The sequence below is a fragment of the Vicugna pacos genome, chromosome 8 (genome assembly GCF_048564905.1).
Source record: "Vicugna pacos chromosome 8, VicPac4, whole genome shotgun sequence".
In the NCBI taxonomy this organism is placed as follows: domain Eukaryota; kingdom Metazoa; phylum Chordata; class Mammalia; order Artiodactyla; family Camelidae; genus Vicugna; species Vicugna pacos.
Genome location: NC_132994.1, coordinates 76689089 through 76710819, shown reverse-complemented (window position 1 = coordinate 76710819; position 21731 = coordinate 76689089). Strand labels below are relative to the sequence as shown.

General features: G+C 54.6%; 1 protein-coding gene and 1 long non-coding RNA gene across 6 annotated transcripts in view; one reads left to right on the top strand and one right to left on the bottom strand.

Annotated features, from left to right (window-relative positions):
* RPS6KA2 (ribosomal protein S6 kinase A2) overlaps positions 1-21731 on the top strand; it is a 324439-nt gene that overhangs the window by 268785 nt on the left and 33923 nt on the right. For all 5 annotated transcript variants that reach the window (XM_072966197.1, XM_072966193.1, XM_072966196.1 and 2 more), the window contains 4 exons: positions 812-954; positions 6335-6405; positions 8308-8396; positions 20104-20168. In XM_072966197.1, the coding sequence (XP_072822298.1) occupies positions 812-954; positions 6335-6405; positions 8308-8396; positions 20104-20168 (368 nt within the window). The remainder of the gene's footprint in view (positions 1-811; positions 955-6334; positions 6406-8307; positions 8397-20103; positions 20169-21731) is intronic.
* On the bottom strand, positions 11423-16383 carry LOC140697940 (uncharacterized). Its single transcript, XR_012075323.1, has 4 exons — positions 16305-16383; positions 15473-15707; positions 12240-12549; positions 11423-11697 (listed from the first exon to the last, which is right to left on the bottom strand). It is a non-coding gene; the product is annotated as an uncharacterized lncRNA (long non-coding RNA).

Below are 21731 nucleotides of genomic sequence, written 5' to 3'. Positions count from 1 at the left end.
GGCCTCTGCCATTGGTCAGTGACCCCACGTGAGTCATTTGTAATCATTTGTCACTTTGGCCCGGCACAAGTCACAGACCACGCCCCGGGACGCTGAGGTGCAGCGCCTGTCACCTGGGCAGGGCTGAGCAGACCACGGCGGGTGTGGGGTGCTCCCTCGGAGCTGTGAGCCCACGTCCTCCTCCTGTGGCCCAGGGGAAGTGATGTCACCCTTGACTTCACAGACGATGAAACTGGAGGGGGACTGTCATCTTAGAACTGTCGTGGCCGCTGCGCCCTTTACCCACTAGCAGTTGGACGAGCATTGGAGGAAGGTGGCATCGTCTGACCATCCCTGGAGGAGGTCGGGGGGAGGGTGTCCCACAGCAAATGACTTGTCTGTCTTCCCCTTCGTGCCTCACCAGCCAGCGACCACCTTCCCAAGTAGTGTTCTGCCCAAAACCTCTTTCCCGACCTTTGCTCTGGAACAAGCGCCTTCCTCTGTGCCCATCAGAGAAGCCTGGCAGGCTTCTCTCCGGCGGGGCCGTGCCCGGCAGCATCAGGGCCCCGCGTCGCCGCTGTGCCCACTGGAAACGGGCTCGGGGTAACTCGTGTCGATCACTCAGAGGTGCGGTGTCCTGGTCCCCTCTGGGGATCTCCTGAATGTGCAGGTTCCTCTGGGGAAGGGCCGGGTTTGGTGCAGGCTGTGCAGGCAGCGCGGCCCCAGGAGGGTCTGCTTAACCCAGATGGCAGCCGGGGGAGGGCTGGCCGGGCAGGCGGGAGTCTGAGCACCACGTGGAGACTGATGTGTCGTGTGCTGTGTTTGCCTTTAGATTTTGGGCTGAGTAAGGAGGCCATCGACCATGACAAGAGAGCGTACTCGTTCTGCGGGACCATTGAGTACATGGCGCCCGAGGTGGTGAACCGGCGGGGCCACACGCAAAGCGCGGACTGGTGGTCCTTCGGCGTGCTCATGGTACGGCACCACGGGCCTGTGGTCGGGAGACCCCGGGGTGACAGTGCCCACTGTGTGACTCGGGAGTGGGAGAGGCCCCCCACCCCTGACCAGAACCCCTGGAAACTCCCTCCTCGGTCCTCCCGGAACTCCCACTGTCAGGAAACAGCTGGGATTCAAATAAGGATGCCAAGGTGCTGAGTCAAACTTTTCTTATACTTAAAGCTCTTAGGGCTTAGGGTGAGGATTTTAAGGGACGCAGCCATTTCCACATTAAGGATGTTCTTCTTCTTTCAAACACAGAGTCCCTCCACACAGTCGCCAAAACCACCATGAGCCCAGACACCCGTGGAATTAGTTAAACATTTTTACATTGATATCTAGAAACTTGAATTTTCTTTGGATCGTGGGTTCACGATCCAGAGAGCAAGTGACAAATGCTGTCTAGACCAGGGCATTCCACATCATCATGGAAATGGCGTCACTGCCGCACCCCGTCCCCAGATGGCCCTGCCTCTCCGCCGTCCATCCCTCCCTCCCCGTCGCTCTGCCGTCCTCCCCACCGGCACTGTGCCCGTGGCCCCTCCACGCTCGCCATGCCCTCGGCACGGACCAGACTTCTGATGCTGCGGAGTCTGACATCGGTTAGGAGTGAGATCGTGGCATTTCCAGGCTGTCCAACCCCCTCCACCTTGGGTATTTCACGGGCGAGGAGACTGAGGCGCCCAGAGTTTAGGTGGACTTGATGGGGGTCGCTCGCCAGCACTGGGCACCACTGTGTGCCTTCCAAGCCTCTGGTCCAGCACACAGGCCTTGTGCCGGGGCCGTGGGGCCTCTGGGCCATGTCCTGCGCCCACGGGCAGGGTGTCTGTCACCTGGGTGACCTGAGACTGATACTCGCAGGCATTGGTCCCTTGGTCTCTAGGTCCTGGTCTGGCCCCATGGGCTCAGCCATGTGGGCTGTGCTGGATTAGTCACAGACGGCCGACCTCTGTCCGTGGGACAGACATACGTCAAACCAGCCCAGAGGTGGCTTCCATGGCTTCCATCAGAACACTGCCCGCGCCCAGGCTTAGCCGGAGATGTTACATCATGCTGGCAGTGCCCCCATCTCCAGGGTCAGCACATTCTCTCCCTGTCACACACCTACAGGGAAAGTCAAATCGGAGTGAGAAAACTGCTCCCAAAACAGAATCCCAACAGATTAAGCAAGTTGATACAGGCAAAGTGAGTGTCCGCAGAGAAGAAGCGCACAACGTGTCAGATGTGAGTGAAGTTCTATTTGGGGCAAAATGAGCACGACAGCCTGGGAGGCAGCGTCTCGGGTGGCTCTGAGGCCCGCTCCCCGGAGCTGGGGGAGGGCAGTGCAGATGCGGTTTCGAGGAGGGGGCCACACAGTCAGGCAGACGGCTGCTGCTGGTCACCAGGAGCAGGTGTCTCCATTAATGATTCTAGTGCTTTTCTAGCTATGAGGAGATGCAAGAATGGGGTCATAAAACCTTCTCCTGAAAGCACCTGTCGGAAGGTCTGTTCTGCCGGTTTTCCCCGAGCACAGAGCGCCTCAGTGCTGCGCTGCGTCCTGCACGCCTTTCAGGGCGTGCGGAGGGTCAGCGACTGCAGTGGCTCCTAATATCTTCCTTGTGGAGGTGGATGGCGAGCGACAGTCTTTTGCTGGCGTGAGTGACACGGGCTGTGACATGAATGTCAGCTGCAGGAGTGCTGGTGACGCTGCCGGTGTCGTGGTTGTTCGGACGTCTCTACACAGGAGACCCCGGAGCTGAGCCCCCTCGGGCCCCCCACCCTGCTTCCCTTCTGATGACAGCTCTCTTTAGATGTTACGAGACGCTGAGGTTAGCTTCTCGCTCTGCGAGGTCACTTTTGCACAGATGGCTCTGCTCCAGTCCCAAATGTACGGTGTCCCTTGTCACCCAGTCTGGAGGGTGTGGAGGGGGGGTGGTTGTGGTGGCCCCCTGCCCTCGTTGCAGATTTTACCAGGAGGTTTGATGTTGCCTTCCTGACTGCGGGTTCCAGGGCCAAGGTTAGAATTCTGCCTTTGCAGGAGCAAGTCCAGGTTTAGCCTTAAGCCTCCACTCCCCTGAGAAGCACGTTCCTCTGGAGGGCGAGGGGGCTCCCTAAGGGGACCCCAGGCTTCCTTCTGTCCCTGGACCCCATCTCTGCACTCACGAAGCCCTCAGAGCTGTAAGCTCACGAGTGACCACATGGCGGTTTTCCAGGGAACGTTTTTTCTGATGCTCTGAAGTCACAAAACGCCACAGTTCTCTCGGTGCAACTGGTGTTTAAAGGAGCAGGAGGCCAGCCTGAGCCCGGAGAGAGGCTATCTTAGCGGCCAGCATGACAGAGAAAAATGCACACATGTCAGAGCTGAGTTAGATTCGTAAGGTTTCCAGGGGAAAGGGGAGCAGGAATGGGGTGTCCTCCCTGTCTGTTTCTGTCTGTATTGAGACAACGGACATAAAATCTGTCCTGTCAACACAAAACAGGCTTTACAGTTTTTTTTCTGGTCAAAATCATTGCATATTAGATACAAACTACTATATAAAATAGATAAACAAGGTCCTATTTATGGCACAGGGAAGTACGTTCAAAGTCTTGTAATAATCTGTACACATCTGCTCCAGGGTGGGGCCCCGAGCAAACCCTGGCTCTTATCAGTTTGCCCTGGAGACTCGGGTCTGTCTGCAGCACCAGAGCAGAACTCTTCCTGTGTGTAATGCCCTGGGGACACTCATCAGGAGTATTCTGATGTATTTTTTCTTTTTTTTAAGTTGAAATATAGTTACTGTACAGTACTGTGTAAGGTACAGGTGTAACTATAGTGATTCACAGTTTTTAAAGGTTAGACTCCATTTATAGTTATTATATAATATTGTTTCATCCCTGTGTTGTACAAAACCTCCTTGCCGCTTAATTTACACAGAATAGTTTGCACCTCTTAATCCCCCAGTGCTGTCTCCCCCCACCCCCCGGCGACCACTAGTTTGTTTCTTATGTCTGTGAGCCTGCTTCTTTTGTGTTACATTCACTAGGTTGTTGTATTTTTTTAGATTTCACATACAAGTAATATCATACAGTATTTGTCTTTCTCTGTCTGACTTATTTCCCCTTAGCATAATGCCCTCCAAGTCAATCCATGTTGCTGCAGGTGGCAAAATTCAGTTCTTTTTTATGACTGAGTAGTATTCCATTGTATAAGTAATATTCTGATTTAACGAGACACTGAAATACTGAGAAATTCCTGAGCAGCTTTACTCGGATCAGCAACCCTGAAAAGCCCTCCTTCCTCCACATCTGGGAAATAACACCTTCGTCACCACCCTCTTCATCATCAAGAAACATTTATTGGATGCCCACGTGTGTCAGTGTGTTGGATGTTAGTAAGTGCGGAGAGAGCTCCCACCGTGGAGTTAGCTTCCTAGGAAGGAACCATTGGAGGAAGGAGGGGACGTGGAGAGAAACACAAAGGGCTTGGATGCTGATAGTTAGAGAGTCAGTCTCAAAGCTACAAAGTAATCACTCAACAAATGGATGCAGGACCTCAGCTGATTCGTGATAAATAGACGACATACCGGTGGCGGGTGGGCACCATCTTTGTAGCAAAGATTAAACAGCGAGAGTCAAGAAACAGCTTTCTTGTTTTGTGCCAGAAAGGTTTTGCAATTACATGAAATTTCATTAATAGCTGACTCAGGAAAGCAGGACGAGAGTAGGAAGAGACTTTTCTTTGTTAGTATGATTCTATTTTAAGAGATACTTTTAATTTGTATGATCAACTCGCAAACTTCCGTCCCGTTTTGTCAGTGAATAGCTCACCTGGCAGTCAGAGCAGCCCCGCCTTTCAGTTTAGTGATGTTTGTCTGCTTTTAGATTCTCTTCTGGACGTTCTTGCTCTCGGGTTTGCCATGTGTTTATTGGCTGCTGCAGCCCGTCCGCTCTGCGGGCCTTCACTTTCGGGGTGTGCACAGGAGGGACACAAATGCTCATGGGGTCCAGTGGCTTCAAACATCTGGACAGGCAGCAACTTTTACATTTCTTCTAAAATTTGCTTTCAGAAAATAGACCAACAACCCTAATAAAGCCTTAAATACATTCATCTCTTTGAGAAAGTCTCACTCCTGGTAGACTGTCAGCAGGATAACTGGAAATCTTAGAAAGACTTTTATGCACATTTCAGTGTGACTGACAATAGCAGAAAATTGAACACATCCTAAGTGTCCAATAATAAACGATTCTACCTTGGCGTATCCGCCTATAGAGTAATACTCGGGAGATTTGATAGTAAGTATTAAGGGCTGTTCTACAAAGTTAGTCTACAAAACTTTATGTTTAAAAAAACAGCTTGAAGAAAGTGCTAGAAGGAATTAACAGACGCTAATTGACCTGTCTTGGATAGCAGGGTTATGAGTGGTGATTGTGGTCTTTGTACCTTGAAGTATTTCCCAAGGTTTTCGTGATGCAGAGGAAAAGCATATCGGAGGATGGATGTTAAAGGGTCAGAGACACATGCAGTGACATCAAGACGAGGGTAAATTTGGAAAGACCGGGTAGACACCCGCCCTGAGGCTGCTGCTTAACATTTAAACTGACATATAGACACTGGGCAGGATCGATGCTTTAGCACATTGCACTTGGATTCAGTGTCTTCTTTTCAAGAAAAAGATTTGCTGTGGCTGCTCCCTAGCTCCTCTCGCCAGAAGGTCAGAAGTGCACGTTGACCCTGCGATGCCCAGCGGTTCCTTCCAGGGCCCCCAAAACCAGGGCTGTCCGTTCGAGAAAGAAATCCGTGCTCTGGCAGGCCTGCCCCCCAATTCCTGTCTTTCTCACAACCTCCGTCCTCGCAGGTGTCCACCTAGTACTGTCGGTGTGCGGCGGCGGGCATTGGCGACGTCCCTGGTGCCGTATTGTTTTTACCAGGTGTGATTAGCAGACTGCAGTCAGGGGCCAGCGACCCGGTGAGCAGTCTGCACCCGCCCTGGGCTGATGCGTAGTAGTGAGCGTTTAGTACCAGTTAGTGGTCCTCTTCCTCCTCCTCGTCCTCGCTCAGCCCCTCCACAGCACCCAGCAGAGAAGGACCGGGTCCTCCATCAGCCGCACGGAAGGTGTGTGGTCGTGTTCTGCCCATCCCTCCCTGTGGCTGTTTCCCTCTGCATTTCATCTCTCCAGAGCGCTGAGCGCCTCCTCAGTGCTGCAGAGTGGAGTTGTTGACTGTGTCTGTCGTCTGCCCACCTCCCCGCTGACCTTCGAGGTCCACAGAGCCGTTCTGTTCAGATGCATAGCAAGCACACAGGCCAGTACCTGCACTCAACTGGCCGGGATTTGAATGGAGGCATGAATGGAGGTTGGTCTGAACACTTGCTCTTTGTTGTTCTGTGTTGTTCTGCAGTTCGAGATGCTCACGGGGTCTCTGCCGTTCCAGGGGAAGGACAGGAAGGAGACCATGGCCCTCATCCTCAAGTGAGTAGGAGACACTGCCCTTGGGCTCCACCCCAGTACTTGTTAGCACCTTCTGACACCAGGGGCTTCGGTCTCCGAAACCGACTGTCCAGCCGGCGGTGGTGGTAATGCACGTTCTTGGCATTTTCATCACAGTAGGCAAAGCGAGTGGGGTCTCTGAATCCAATGAACTCTTCTATCGTAGATAGAGTTTTCCATCAGTAAAAACCGTCTCGGTTGTCCCATGGCAGCGTTCTCAGATGTGATGGTTAGTGACCTTCAGAAGCGCAAATTCAGAAGAGCACAAGGATGTCAGGGTCCCAGGAGAGCTGCCCCCTTTTTTTTCGTTAGTGATAGATTTTATTTAGCCCACTATAGCCAGCATACTGTCATTTCTGCATACAATCCATGTAAAATACTGAGTTTCCACCCTTTATTTGGTTCTACGTGTTTGGAATCAGTGTGTGTTTACAGAGCACCTACGGAACGTTTAACTGAGCTCTGAGCTCTGGCGTCAGCAGGAGGCATGTTGCCCACGTGACCAAACACACAGTTTTCTCCTTTTCTCTCGGGAAAAATCATCTACCACGTGCCGTTTTGCTCTCAGACCCTAGAAAGTCCAAAACTAGAGCCGGTCTTGCTGGAACACCTTCAGTGTGAGCGGGCTTCGTCTGAGCAGGATGTCCGAGGGAGAGCTGCAGGAAGAGAATAGGGGACGAGAGGGCGCCCGGGAGGGGGTGTGGCCCTGGAAACAGGCCGCATGAGCTCGGGTCCCCGCCTCCGGGCTGAGCTGGGGTGGACTCCCCCCCCCAGGAGACACCACCGCACTGTGTCCTCACAACCAGCTCCCCAGCTCTTCTTGCCAATGGACGCATCAGTTTTGTAAAACCGAGAGGTGCCTAAAAAGCTTTTATTTTTGGAGATCACGTCATTATATAAAAGGAAGGAGAGGGATGAGGGACGGCACCCTGCAGACAGGATTTAAGCAGGTTTCCTGCATCACGCGACCTTGCATTGCCAGCGACCTGGGCAGCCTCGATCTGCTGAGGTTTCCTTGACGGTCTCTGTTCCTTGTTTTAATTTTAAGGGGGAACAAGACCTTTTTCTGATGCTAGAATAATTCTCTCCAGCAGATCCCAGGTGTGAACTTGTGACCTGTCGTCTGGGAGTGACAGAGAACTTCCGAAGGGGCAGCACCCAGCTGTGGTCAAGTGGTTCCCAAAGGGAGGTCCCAGACCCCGGGGGCTTTCCGGGCCCTCCTGTCCCAGATGCTCTCAGTAGCATTGTCACAGACTCAGCCAGAGGCAGGTGACAGAATCCAGCTGTCTCAACAAGCCAAGAGGAGAGTCCTCAAATGAGAACGATGCCCTCACCTCACCAAAGCCTTTTTAAAAATTTGTTTTAATTGAAGTACAGTCAGTTACAATGTGTCAATTTCTGGTGCACAGCACAGTGTCCCAGCCTTGCATGTCCATATCTGTATTCATTTTCATGTTCTTTTTCATTGAAGGTTGTTACAAGATATTGAATATTGTTCCCTGTGCTATACAAAAAAACTTGGTTTTTTTAATCTATTTTTACTTATAGCGGTTAGCCTTTGCAAATTTCAAACTCCCAGATTTATTCCTTCCCACCCTCTTTCCCCAGGTAACCACAGACTATGTCTGCCTGTTTTTGTTGTTGTCTTGGAAAACATAGTTAATTTCCATTTAAAATGTCATTTATATTTGTGGCATTGTTACTGGTTCTTTTTAGCGGCTGCATTTTTTTTAATGAGTTACGAAGTGGCTGCTGTACACAGCCGCTCTGCGTCACGTCGACTGGACTTGGCTTGTCTGGGACGCCAGGAGCACACGGCTCCCAAGAAACCCTGGGCCCTTTGGGGCTCGCCTTCCTCCCCTGACATGCGACTGTGTTTTACAGAGCCAAGCTGGGCATGCCGCAGTTCCTCAGCACGGAGGCCCAGAGCCTGCTGAGAGCCCTCTTCAAACGGAACCCCTGCAACCGACTGGGTAAGACCCCCAACCCCCGAGCCCCCCAGCCGCCCAGCCGCCCAGACTCAGCTCTTGTCTGGCCGCGTGCGTCTCTGCATCCATGGAGAGCGGGGCGGAAATTTCATCGCGTGTCGCCGGACTGTGCGGTGTGCCAGAAGTCACTGTTTTCACACAGAATGGTGGCGTGCACTTCTGGAACTCCATGAGCTAGGGACAGAACCACTGAGATGCTGCTTTTAGTTGAACCCCGCTTCAGCTGAGCAGCCTCAGCATGCGTTACAGTTGGGATCGACCTGACTGTTCACTAAGTACTAACTCGCTTTCAGAATAATCCTTTACGACAAGGTTTCCGGTAGGCTCCCTTCAGCGGCAGTCCTCCTGCCGGCGCAACTGGATCTTCAAACCCCTCCCCCCCGCAAGTGACGCATCCACTGAGATCTTTGTCCACCTGCTCATGTTCTTTCCTCCCACAACCCGGGGAAGAAGCCGTCACTGCCCCTGGTGTTTCCGTGTGGAGGGTGGTCAGGAGCAGGAAGTGAGGACGTGAACTCACCAGAGGTCGGGTAGGGTCCCCGCAGGGGAAAACCCCCCCGCCCCCATGAGGGGCTGGAAACACAGCTGAAACCACAAGGCACCTTTTTTCTGCCACAATGGTGGCAGATACCGTAGCGATCGGGACCGCCCAGGACCGTACAGGTGCGGGCCTGCCCAGCCACTGTCACTGAGAGCAAGTCGGTGCAACGTTTTTGGGACTTTGGCAAAACCCAATAAAATTTTAAATTGTATACACCCTCTTACCAAAAAATTTTACTTCTAAAGTCTCTCCAACAGGAAAATCTCTGCCGGCACGTAGGTTATGTGTGTAGGAAATGCCTGTTGACCTGTTAGCCAAGACCTGGAGACAGGTAGATGTCAGTCAAGAAGGAAACTTTATAAATAGACCATGTTGCATCCTTACCAGGCCTGCGGGCCAGCTGTGTGATGGGACTGGCCGTGGCGGGGCCCTCCCTGTGGCGCCTCTGCCGTCCTGGCGGGGCGGTTCTTTCTGGTCTCCACCCCCAGAGGCCAGCGGCACCTCCCTCCCGGAGCTGCAGCAGCTGCAACTGCCCCAGACCTGCCCCTGGGGGCAAGCCCCCTGGTGAGACCCCTGCCCTGAGGCCCTGGGAGGAGACGCCGGGCTCTGTGTGAGTTGCTGCAGAGTCTGAGCGCATCCCAGGCTGGGACCTGCACCCATTTCACCCCAGAGCAGGTCCCCGCAAGCGCCCCGGAGAGACCCACGTGGGCCCCAGCCCCGAACGCCCCAGCCCCGCACAGGACTCGTGGCAGTGTCGGTGAAAATGACTTTTGTGGAGGGAGTTTGATGAAAACTCGCCAGCCTGGTCACAGCACGAGCTTCCTGGGCTGCCCGGCTGCCCTAAAGAGAGCCGTAGGGCCTGGCCCTGAGCGCAGAGACAGCTTCCCTGCAGGGAGGGGAAGGCGAGGCCCTCCCACCTTCCAGAGGGCAGCGCGGAGGCCGGGAGCCCCGAGGTCCGGGGTGGGGGCGACACTTGCGAGTGGGCTGACGCCATGATGTGAGCTGGATTTGTGATTCGGAGGAACCTTGAGGCTGAACAGCTTCCTTCACTTCGCTGTTACTGGGACCCCTCGGCAGAGCCCCAGATGGGACCGCAGGCCCCTGCCGAGGATCATCCGTGCCCCTCCTTCGCGTGGCCCAGCCCAGGCAAGGCCAGGACCTCGGTGCTAGGAGATGCTCGCACCCCACACCCTTCCTTCAGGACTCGGCCTGCCGCTGCCCTCATTTAAACCTGTGTCTCCGTAAACAAGCACGTTTCCAGAGAGCAGCAAAGGCTCACCTGAGGGTGGGGTCATGGGGCGATGGGAGACCTCAGCCCGAGGAGCTTACGGGGACAGGCGGCAACGGGCACGGGCACCATTGGCCCTGAGACTGCTGCCTCACTGCAGTTTGATCAGATCCAGTGTGGCCTGGCCCGGGCCTCCGGAGGTGCAGACACCCAGACTCAGCTCTGAGCTTTCCCAGGACGTGGACGAGCATCTCTCCTCTCAGGAGCACATTTGAGGCGTAGACTCAAACAGTAAACATGTCCTGCGATTATGTCTACGCCTCGCCACTCCCTCTAATTTGTCTCTGAATGTCACACAAAGATTGAAATTGGTCGCCCAGTTCAGATCTGGATCCTGCTTTAATTGATTACCTTTCATTAATGTCTCCATCAGTGCAAGAGAGACGCTGAAATAAGCCCTCCCAGTCCAAGGTCAGCTTGCCATTCAGCTCAGCAGATCTTTTTTTTTTTTTTTAACCTTGGTATAGTCAGTTGCAGTGTATCAGTTTCTGGTGTACAGCATCATGTCCCAGCCATGCATGTACATACATGGAGCAGATCTTAACCCGTTTCAGAACACGCCTGCCTCAAAGTCTGGCTGGCGGAGCTGTGGACCATCCAATAGGCCATAAACTGCTCTGCACATCATTTCCACACCTGTCAGAACTGCTGACACCCGGTCTACAGCTTCCATTGGTGTCATCAGTCTTTTAACGTTTGGTCCCAACAGTTACTTCGGATCAATTAGCCGGTGCACCGTTATTCCGATTCTGTGACTCCGTCCTGTGCCCTGTGCCCCCATCTGGCTTAGGTGTGGTCTCTCCCCCCGCAGTGCTAAGAGGCGGGCGCTGGGGGAGGCAGGAAGACCGCCTCTCACGCCCCTCTGCCGATCGGGTTTTTAACAAACCAGGTGAATAAGTCATTTCTCTTCCTGAGCCCCTGGTCCCTCCCGGGGTGAGGATGGTGATGATGACAATGACACGCAGGGAATTCTGCACTCATAAAATTATCTCATTTAAATCCTCATAATACTTCAAAGTAGATAAAAGGAGAAACATTAGATTCACTTATGAAAACGGTGTATCCATAAGAATTGCTTTTAGCTGCAAGGTACAGAACACTTAAATAATTTTAAATTGTTTAACCCAACAAATTTAATTTTTTTAAACTGCAGTTTATTTTCTTCACATTAACAAGCCATGTTGCAGTAGAGGGTGGGAAGCACTGGCCGAGCAGCTGGACAGTCGCTGTCAAGAGCCCAGTCTGTCTGCCTAGTTTACCGTCCTTAGTGCACTGCCTTTCATCTTCGTGCATGGTGCCTTGTGATCACAAAACGACTGCTGTGGCCCCAGGCATCACATTCACGTTGAAGGGAGAGCATGGATGAGGCCAGCTGCATCTGTCCTTTTATCAGGAAAGCGAAGCGGGGACTTACCTAGATTTCTTGCTGGATAGAAACCATCACGTGGCACTTCTAGCTAAAAGGAAGGTGGGAAGATGCGTATTGGTCCTTGGAGTGAGAGGCAAGGAGGGCTGGCAGTGGTGGCTTTATTAGCCAGCCAGCAGGGTCGGCTTCGGAGGCAGTTAATAACCAGGAGCTCCATGGAGACAGCAGTTCTGTTTGCTTTATCTTGACACTAAGCTCCTGAATCACACAGAGGCCCCACTAAATACTCGAATTTTAAAAATAGTAGCTGTTCCTTGAAACACCATGAAAAACAAGTCCTTACCCTAAACCCTTTGGACTCCGGCTCAGCTCATCACACGTCCTACGGACCTGCCCCATCAGAGCCCTCCTCCTGCTCCCCGTGGTCAGCGGGCCGACCGTGCAGGCTTGGGCACTGCGTCCATCGGGTTTTCAGGAGTGCCTGCTTTTTAGGCAATCGAGGGAGTAGTGGGGCCCCATACCAAGGGTCTCAAGGCTGACCGGCCACCTTGGGGAGGTAACTAGTTAAGAACAGCCCCCCCCCCCAGTTTGACTACTCTGGGATGGGCTTCTGGAGCGTGGCTCCGCCCTCACCTCTTGGTGTCTAATATAAGACAGGGTGTGGGGCTGTCTCCCCCGCCTTCCTCTCCGAGCCTCGGTCGCCTCCTTCCCTGCTGAAGAGAGGTTTCACTCTTTGAACCTGGAGGAAGTCCGTGAAGTGAAGTTCACGTTTCTGATTTTGTTTTTCTTCCTCCTCCAGTGACTGGCACCTCTTCCCTCCTCTGTGGGGTCAGCCTGAGGGGCACACTGTTCCTTCCCATTTCCTCACGGAGGCACTGTGATACCACAGGGCTACCATAAGATTAGTGTGGTAGCTCTCTTGCCAGACTTCCAGACTGGTTTTCTGAAACAAAAAATACATAAATTACTTACAAAATGACTTCCGCCCTCCAGATCCAAGGGGAGCATAACCACAACCCCCCCATCCCCCCCCCCAGACCTCGTCCTATTTCCGGGGACAAAGCCTCCGCCTCCGAGCGCTGTGACGTTTGCGAGGAGAGAGCAGTGTCTCTGAAAAATCGTGGATGACACTGCGTCTTGAAACTCACCCATGTAACTAGTCGGGGCAGACTTGGGGCTGGGCCCTGAGAGCTGGCACCAAACTTCCTGCGGGAAGCCGCGACAGCCCGAGCAGCAGGAGGGAGCAGAGGCTGTGGCTGCGCTCTGTCCGCGCAGAGGGAGGCCTGGGATCCCCGTGTGCAGAGGCGCGTCTACGGTCCCCTCGAGGAAGTTGAGGCAGGCCTTCCCCCTGGAGCCAGCTGTGAGGCCCGCCCACTCGGGGCAGAGCAGGCTTTGGCTCGATTCTGGACCAGTGTCAGACATCCGTGTCCAGGTTAAAGGCCACACATTAGGGCTGAGCATTTATGGTTTATCTGCGTCTAATCTTTGCAGCAACAAAGGCCACGTTCAGCTTTCCTAAGTCTTAGAAATTGGAAAACCTTTTCAGGAAAATTCTCTGTAGCTCTCTGCTTGTATTTCCAACAAAAGAAGCCATTTTGCTTGGCCTGTTAAACTTGAGAAGTGAACTCTCTGTGGGTAGCAACTCAACTCTTTCTCACTTTAGTTTGGGCTGAGGAGATGGTTTTCCTTCCTTAGCCTACAGAGAACTCCCTGAAATCTCACTGCAGTTGGATTGAATGAATTGTGTAAAAACCACGATCTTAAGGAGTAAAACGTTGTATTTGTCAGACCCGAGCGTGACACGAGCGAGGGCTGGGTTCTTAGCGGAAGAGCCCCCTGTGTCGCAGAGGCTGCCCCGGGCGGCTCTTCTATTCTCCCATCCTCGTCCTCAGGCTTCCCCACCAGCCGGGGCCTGTGCCACTTTTTGTGATAGTTTATCTCCTTGTTCTGTTTCAGTTGTGGTGAAATACAGAGAGCGGAAAGTTCATGATCGTGACCATTTTGTAAGCGTGCATCTCCCTCATGTTGTCCGCTCACATTCTGTGCAGCCGTGAACACCTTCCAGCCGCAGAGCTCTTTTCGTCTTGCAAAACTGAAGCTCTGTCCCCACTGAACAGGAGCTCCCCACTGTCAGTTCCCTGGCCCTGGCACCCTCCATTCCACCTTCTGTCTCTGGGCCTGACGTCTCTTGGTGCCTCATGTGAGTGGAATCACATGATATTTGGGTTTTTGAGACAGGCTGGTCTCACTTAGCATAGTGTCCGCAAGATGCATCATGTTGTAGCGCACGTCAGAGTGTCCCTGCTTCTAGGGCTGGCGCTGTTGCACTGAGCGGGCACACCGCGTTTTGCTCACCCATCAACCATCCGTGGACATTTGGGTTGCTCCCACCTTTCGGCTATTGTAAGTGACGCTGCTCTGAACACGTGTGTGCAGATCTCTCTTCAGGACCTTGAATGCCAGCAGTGGAACTGCTGGAGCTTGTGGTAATTCTGGTTTTAATTGTTTGAGGCGGCACCTTACTGTTCTTCACCGTGGCTATGCCGTCCTCCTAGCCGTGGGAGAGCTCCGGCCGCTGACGCTCCCAGTCCAGCACGGCGGCCCGCGCGGGGAGGCACCCAGTGGCCTGGGGTGTGAGGGCAGAGGTGCCGCTCGCAGGGCGCACTCTCGCCCCACCTTTCCGTATGTCATCTGAAACGTCTATCAGAGTATTTAAAGCACGTACAGTAGCCAAGACATGGAAATACACACACCTCCATGGGGCCGTACTTTCCAGGCTCTGGTTCTGGGGAAACAGTGGAGCCAAATTATAGCCCTCGTTCTCAAGGGGCCTCTTGGATGGTAAAAGAGACTGCGGTTAACCAGAGGAGCACACACGCAGTGGAGTAACAAAGTGACGTGGAAGACAGATCTCAAGCCAAGGGGCCGAGGGGCCTGTCGGAAGGTGGAGGGAGCGCCAACATGAACCAGAAGGGAGCGCCCAAGTGGCAGCAGCAGGCAGAGGGACAGCGCGAAGGGGGCCGGAACGCCAGCACCCCATCGCCCCTCGCCCCCTACACGGTTACTTGCTGTGCAACGTTGAGCAGGTGGCTGCACCTCTCTGTGCCTGGTTTCCATACCTGTGAACCGAGAGTGATGGCTGCACCACCTCCATAGGATTGTTAGAAAGATGTAATGAGCTGGAGCCACGTCTGACACATATGAAACGCTATCATGTGGCTGACAAGTAAATGCATGAAAAAGCACAAATAATCGGTGCCAAAGACCTGCGGGCTGGGGACGGTGCTGGACCTCTTGGCCACGTTGCTTCCCATTAATTGGACCCTTTCCTTTCTCTGCCACTTGGTTGTGGGACAGGAAGAGAAAGTTAGCAGAGGCACGGTTACTGTAAAGAAAACCGTCACCCCAAGGGCTGCGTTTCAGCAGGTCTTGTTAAACCATCTCCCGAGATCGTTGCGGAAGGAAGAATGAGTGAGAAAGGGACTGTCTGACTCTCCCTGCAAAGCCCTGCATGACGAGGTGGAAACGCGTGAGAGCGCCTGGCCGGGCCCTGAGCTCGTGCCGGGAGCAGGACGGCGGAGAGCCGTCTTCAGAGAAGGGGGCCCTCTGATCTGTTACCCTCGGAGGATTCTGCACACAGCCTGCCACCAGTAACTGTGGCCGAAACTTTTCCTTCAATACCAAGTTTCTGTTGTGAAAATCTGTCCAGTCTCTGCCTTGCCACTGAGTGCTGGAATAGGATCCAGACGCGTATTCTGTGAGCACATGTGTGAGCATCCGTGCGAAGCACCTGCCTCCCAGGGCAGCAGGGCACCGCTCCACTCGGGATCAGTCCCCTCTCAGACCGTGCCCACGTGTGGCCTCACCTGCCTGACCTCCCTCGGGGAGGAAGCTGGAATCAGAAAGGAGAAATGAAGGTTTCGGCGGGTGTATCCATTGAAACACACAGTAGAACGAACAAGTCCGACTCATCAGTTGCAGGCTTTCGTCTGGAGAATCCCTCTTTTCTTTCAAATATCATGGCGTTTGGTGGGAAGGATTCGCGTAGTGACCCGGGTGACTAAGATGGGAAGGGTGGAGCTGGATTGGTCTCCCCTTGTTCTGGAAGAAGACAATAATTTTCTAAATCTGTTTTGTCTTAGAATTTAACATCACAGAAATCGAAGTTCTCCGACCCCAAAGGTTGTTGGATTATTTAGCTGGCATAAGTGATGAGAGAGAAAGATGGGTTTATCTCATTAGGTGTATAGCGAACCAGCAGTTAAAAGATACTCGCCCAGTGGAACCCACAGAAGCATGGATAACGGCCCGTCACATAACCTCCAAAGTGAATCACCGGAAAGCTTTGCAGGAGTCGTGGGCCCTCCCGCAGGAGTATTTCATATCATAAGATGTCCAGGCTCAGCATAAAAAAGAAATTACAGCCAGAATTATTACTCTCCCAACTTGACCCAGGTCAGCTACTAAATTTAATTGCCTGGAAATCTTTAGCCCTAAGGTGGAAATTACGTTGAGTGGATTAATCTTGGTTTACACAGGCCACTGGATTAGAAGGCTGGAACTTCTTCCTGCTTCTGACTGCCTTGAGCCTTATTCTTACGCCCCCAGAAGTCCCCTGGCCACGTGGGGAGTTATCATTATCAGAAGGCCTCACCCAAGCAGAGGTCCCCACACAGACCTGTGGTCTGAACACAGTACCTTCAAGTCGGACCAGATCTCTGTCTCCTGAGGCTTAACCCGCTGGGCCCTCAGGCGCTCGCGCCCTGGGCCATGCTCCTGGGGGCTGGTCCTGATGTCGCGGTTGCCTGGCAACTGCCCGCATCACCCTCCTGGCTCTCCCCTCAGGCAGCAAACTTCCCAGACCCCAGGCCTGCTCCACACTCGCCTCTCAGTTCCCCAGACCCAGTTGCTGAATGTGAGCGGATAAAGCAGTCAGCTGCAAATCCTGAGGGGTGAAAAGAAAGCACCCAGGAGCTTACAGTTCAGGGCGGGCACAGGTACTTCCACTCCAGCAGACGCCGGGGAAAGGTGGGACGGTCCTTGGCTGCCCGAGTTTCTTGCTTCGCCATCACAAAGCCCCGCAGACCTGGCGGCTTACACAGCAGAGAGGTGCTGTCTCCCCGTCTGGAGGTGGGAGTCGGAGGCCAGGGCGTGGCGGGCTGAGTCCTTACGCGTCTGTGAGCGAGGACGTGCTCCCTGTGCCTGCAGAAGCCTCACCCCATCTCAGCCTTTGCCTCCCCCAGCCTTCTCCCTGCTGTGCTCATCCAGATTCCTGCTCCCTGTGAAGATGCCAGTCATGCGGGGTGAGGGGTGCCCCCTCCTCCAGCACGACCTCATCCCCACTCATTACTCCTGTGATGGCCTTGATCCAAATGAGGCCCCACTCTGAGGTTCTGGGGTTGGGAGTGCACCATATGAATTTGGGGGAACACGGTTCAGCCCACAGCATCTCCAAGAGGGTGTCCATAGAAATCCACAGCCAGAAGAAACTACAGAGAAGCACCTGGCTGATGGCACACGCTTGACAGGTGATGAGACAGGCCCTCGCCCGGATCAGCTGCCCCGGGCGCCATGGCTGAGGAGTCTGGAGCTGGCGTGTCCACCTCTTCATCCCCTGAAGATACAGTGTCTTCACCCTGAGTCTCAGCCTGCCACTGGCTGCAGGTGTCCACGGTTGAGGAAAGTGCCTAGGGCACCCGTGGCAGGGGCTGGTGACACTCAGGTCGGTGATGCCACCATAGTCTGCCCGGGAAACCAGTCGTGGGGGAAGAGGCCGGGAATCTCAGGCAGAAATCCCCCTGCCTCTCCCCTGAGGACTGGCAAGCCTGAGGAACCAGCAGAATGAGTTCCCTCCACCTGGGCAGGAGGCGGAGGCTGGGCTGGGGCAGAGGCGGGGTGGGGTGGTGCTGGAGGAGCAGCGGGGTGGCGGGGTGGGGCAGCACCCAGCCAGGCCAGGCCTCGCCGAGGCCAGCAGCCGGTGGATGGGGGCCAGGGAGGGGGCAGGGGTGTTTTCTGTGTGGAGAATGGTGAGATTTTACACTTTCATGCTTGTCAGAATGGAGTCCAACCTGTGTTACTTCCACGGTGGTGTTTGTGGAGGCCTGGCTGCTGGAAGACTGAGTTATTTGGGTCACACCCTTGTTTATTATGCAGTGTGAGCTATTCCTGGGAGAGGCAGGTGACCCCCAGGCCCTGCTGCTGTCAGGAGGGGCCGCCCCACAGGGCTGCCTAGGGGTCCCCTGGGTCTCAAAGCCTGTGCGGTGCGGGGAGGGAGCGGTGCAAGGTGGGGGTCCCAGGCCCAAGAAGCATCACGCGCAAAGTGGGGGGTGAAGAAGGGCGCCGGGAGCAGTGTGAGCTCCACGTGGCCGAGGGGAGGGAGGCGGGGAGGCAGTGCCGGCTGACCGCCCGCCCGGGGGCTGCGAGTCCCCCAGGTGGGGCCCCTTCGAAAACTTGGTTCTCAATCGATCACTCTGACACTGGGGCCGTGAATTAGAGGACGACCCTCGGCGGGATGTCTGGCTCGTCCCTGTGGGCAGCTGCAGCTTCTCTGGAAAGTCTTGGGCCGTCCTGAGAGCAGGCGGTGGAGGTTAGGAAGGAGTGAGACTGGATGCGCGGGGGCGGGAAACCCGCGCAGCCCAGGCTCTCAGGGAACCCCGTGGGCAGAGCTGAGCCCCAGCTGAGCGCTTCTGTTTTTCCTGTTTCTGTCTAACCCTCCAGAGTTGACCTCCAAAAGGTGCGCTTTACCGATCTGACTTCAAACACAGTCCACCCTGGGCTCCAGGCATCTCATCCTGGCTCCCACTGGCACTGCTGTGACCTCTCACAAAGGGCCGGCCTTTGATGGCTTGGCCAGGACCAGCCAGTGCCCCGAGCCTCTCGCTTGGAGCTGACAGCCCCAAGCCAGCCTGGGGACGCTGCTGGAGCCCCGACCTCAGCCGGCAGTGTCCCGGGAGACAAGCAAAGATTTTAAACATGAAATTAAATGAAATTTCAAGCTGCCAGGAAATACATTAAAACTGTAAAAAGAATGTGTAGATAATCTATAAGTGATTAAGAAGTTTAAAAAAGAAAAACAGACTTAGAGTTCAAATCCTGGATAGTTACAGACTGGAGGTGCAGCTCAGTGCTGGAGGGCGTGCTCAGCATGCCAAGGCCCTGGGGTCACCTCCAACAACAAAATAAATAAATAAAGCTAACTACCCCCCCAAAAAACCCTAAAAATAAAATTAATGTTTTAAAAAACCTTTAAAAAGTGTTAACAGCCCTGTGTTTTACAGAGGTGCTCCGAGCTCCCCTGCACAGACAGAAGGTAGTTCCTGTTGGATGCAGAATTACCCCCCAGCCAAAGCGTAGAAATCTGATATGGGGCTTCAGAGAAGGACGCTCAGGAAGATCTCTACAAGTGATGAGAATGAAAGTCCTTAAACGCTCATATTACAGAGAATAAGTGTGGGTGTCCTAGAATTCCGTTCATTTCCAGCATTGACCACACAGTTATCTCAGACCCCGTGCTATCAGGGTCACTCCCACCAGACCCCCCTCCCCAGACGCCAGTCCCGAGTCCTAGGTGCAGACCAGCTGCGAATCTGGGGTTCCCCAAACCCCCTCCTCGGGTTTGATAATTGTCTGGATCAGATCACAGAACTCAGGAAAGCCCTTTAGTGACTTTTTATTACCGATTTATTACAAAGGATATTTCCAAAGACAAACAGCCAGAGGAGGGGGTGCGAGGTCCAGAAGGGTCCCGGGTGCAGCCGCTTCTGTCCCTCTGGGGCTGAGGGTGGCCCACCCTCCCAGGCATCCACCAGCCCAGAAGCTCCCCTAGCCCGGTGGTGCAGGTGTCATTGGAGGTCCCATCATGTGCGTGTGAGTGGTTACATCCTCGGCCGTTGGTGATTGGACCCACACTCCAGCCCCTCTCCTACCACCCCCACCGGGATCAGAGGTGGGTGAGAGCTCCAACCTTCATGTGAGATTGGTTCCCATCTTCAGGGCCTTCCACAAGTCACCGCATTAAAGTAAATTCAGGAATTTATCTAATTGATCTGTGCTGGAAAGGAGCTTATTACGAATAACAGAAGTCGCGTCTCTCACCCCTGGAGCTGCTTCAGGAGCCGGTGACAGAAGCCAAACATGACAAGATACTGTGTCACTCTTACCATGTAGAATTCAGGAGCTCTGACCAGGAGTTTCAAAGGCCAAAATATTTATTTCTTACTATATCATAAGATCACAGGTCCTCAGAATAAAGACCCTTCTCTCCCACCTCGCGCCCTGCAGGGCTGACCGCTGGCCCCTTCGGGCTGCGAGGCCGGTGGTGGGGGGTGGCAGGCAGGAGCGGTGGCAGCTGCGGGCTCCTTCCCACTGGAGAGCCGCAGGACTGGCCCCACAGCTGCCCCAGCCCCTCTCCCTGCGGAGCCAGAGCGCCTCGGCGAGAACACCGGCCTTCGCCCACCAGGAACGTTCTCTGACACTGTCTCTGCCCTGGTCCCGACAGGTGCTGGCATTGACGGCGTGGAGGAGATCAAGCGACACCCTTTCTTCATCACCATAGACTGGAATGTAAGTCGCAGGGACCACAGGGAGGCGGGGCGGGGACCCGGCAGTGGCTTGGTGCAAACCAGAGGTGAATGTAGACCTGTCACCGGAGGGGCATTTCTGTTAAAATGTTCCCAGAGGGAAGACCTGGGGCGGGGGTGGGGCCATCCACCCACCAGAGCCCAGGTGCCCCAGCACCCAGGAAGGGGCAGGCAATCCTCAGGGGTTCTGATCACGCAGGCACTTCCCAGGCACAGGCAGGTCCCACCAGCCCCTACCCTGTGGCCCTCAGCCTGAAATCCTGTGCACACTTTGCCCTTAGAGACCAGCAGCCTGCAGCCACAGCCACTCCCAGCTCCCTGAAGATGGAGCAGAGGCCTCCCTGGGCCCAGCAAGAGGCTGCACAGAGCGCCTGGTTTGGGGCCTGTGGGCAGCCCAGGGTCTGTACCGGGTCTGGCTCTGATCAGGATCATGCCAGCACAAGTAACACTCCCCTGGAAGTTGTTACAGAAAAATGGTATCCAGACCGCAAAAGACAAAGCGTTCTGTGACACTTGTTACAGACGGACGGAAGACTCCATTCAGGGGCCATCACGATGGGGTGGGGGCCACTGTGGGGTTGAGAGAGGAGGCTCAGATCTGAAGACAGCAGGCAAGGGGGCGGGGCAGGCCGGGGGCAGATGGAAAATGACCAAGAAAACACCAGGGCGAGAGGGTTTCGGCTAAACCGACCCACCAGGATTCTCGCTGAGGCGGGCAGGGTGGTCAGACCATGGTCAGATGTCCAGCGTGATCCCATACGGAGGCGGGGTGGTGGTTAAGCTGATGTAGGAGTCCCGAGAGGACTGGGCAGTGCAGGGAGGAGCTCGCATGTCCAGAAGGCGGGCCTGACGGGAAGAGCTCAGGGCCCTGGGCAGAGTCTGGGCGGGGTCATGTGAATCACAGCACCAGGGTGTCGGAGCTGGACTGCAGCTGCCCCCCGGGAGGACCCCACGTCCAGTTCCCCCAGCTGCCGGCCAGGATGCAGCTGGACGCTGGCTCAGAAGTTCCCAAATCTCCCTTCTCCCTGACCTCTGGTGCCGGCTCTGAGGGGAGGGGGCAGCGCGGGCAGCTCCGGACACTCCGGCCAACCGTGGGGCCCCAGGACACGCGGCCCGAAGGCTGGGGCTGCTCCTTGTCCGGAGCAAGGCGGGCCTCCTCTGACATCAAGCCCTGCAGGCCCACCCGATAGGTGGGCACAAAGGCTGTTACATCCGGGGTCTTCTCTTCCTGAGCCAACAAATTGAGCTCGGAGGGTTTCAACAGGATGTTACAAAATGAAAGTGTCCTTTATACTACAGAGGACGGTGTCCACGTTTGCCAGCCCCTCCCTGGGGGCTGGGGCACCCGGGCTCTGGTGGGTGGACGGCCCCACCCCTGCCCCAGACCTTCCCTCTGGGGACATTTTAACACAAATGCAGGATAAAACCAGCAGTTCACCAAGCTTCCAGCCTCGCTCCCCCTGGCTTTCTACATGAACCCTAGGAAGCATCAAACTGGGAGAGTGTGGGGATTTTTAAAGCCTAGTTTGAGTTCTGATCATAGAAC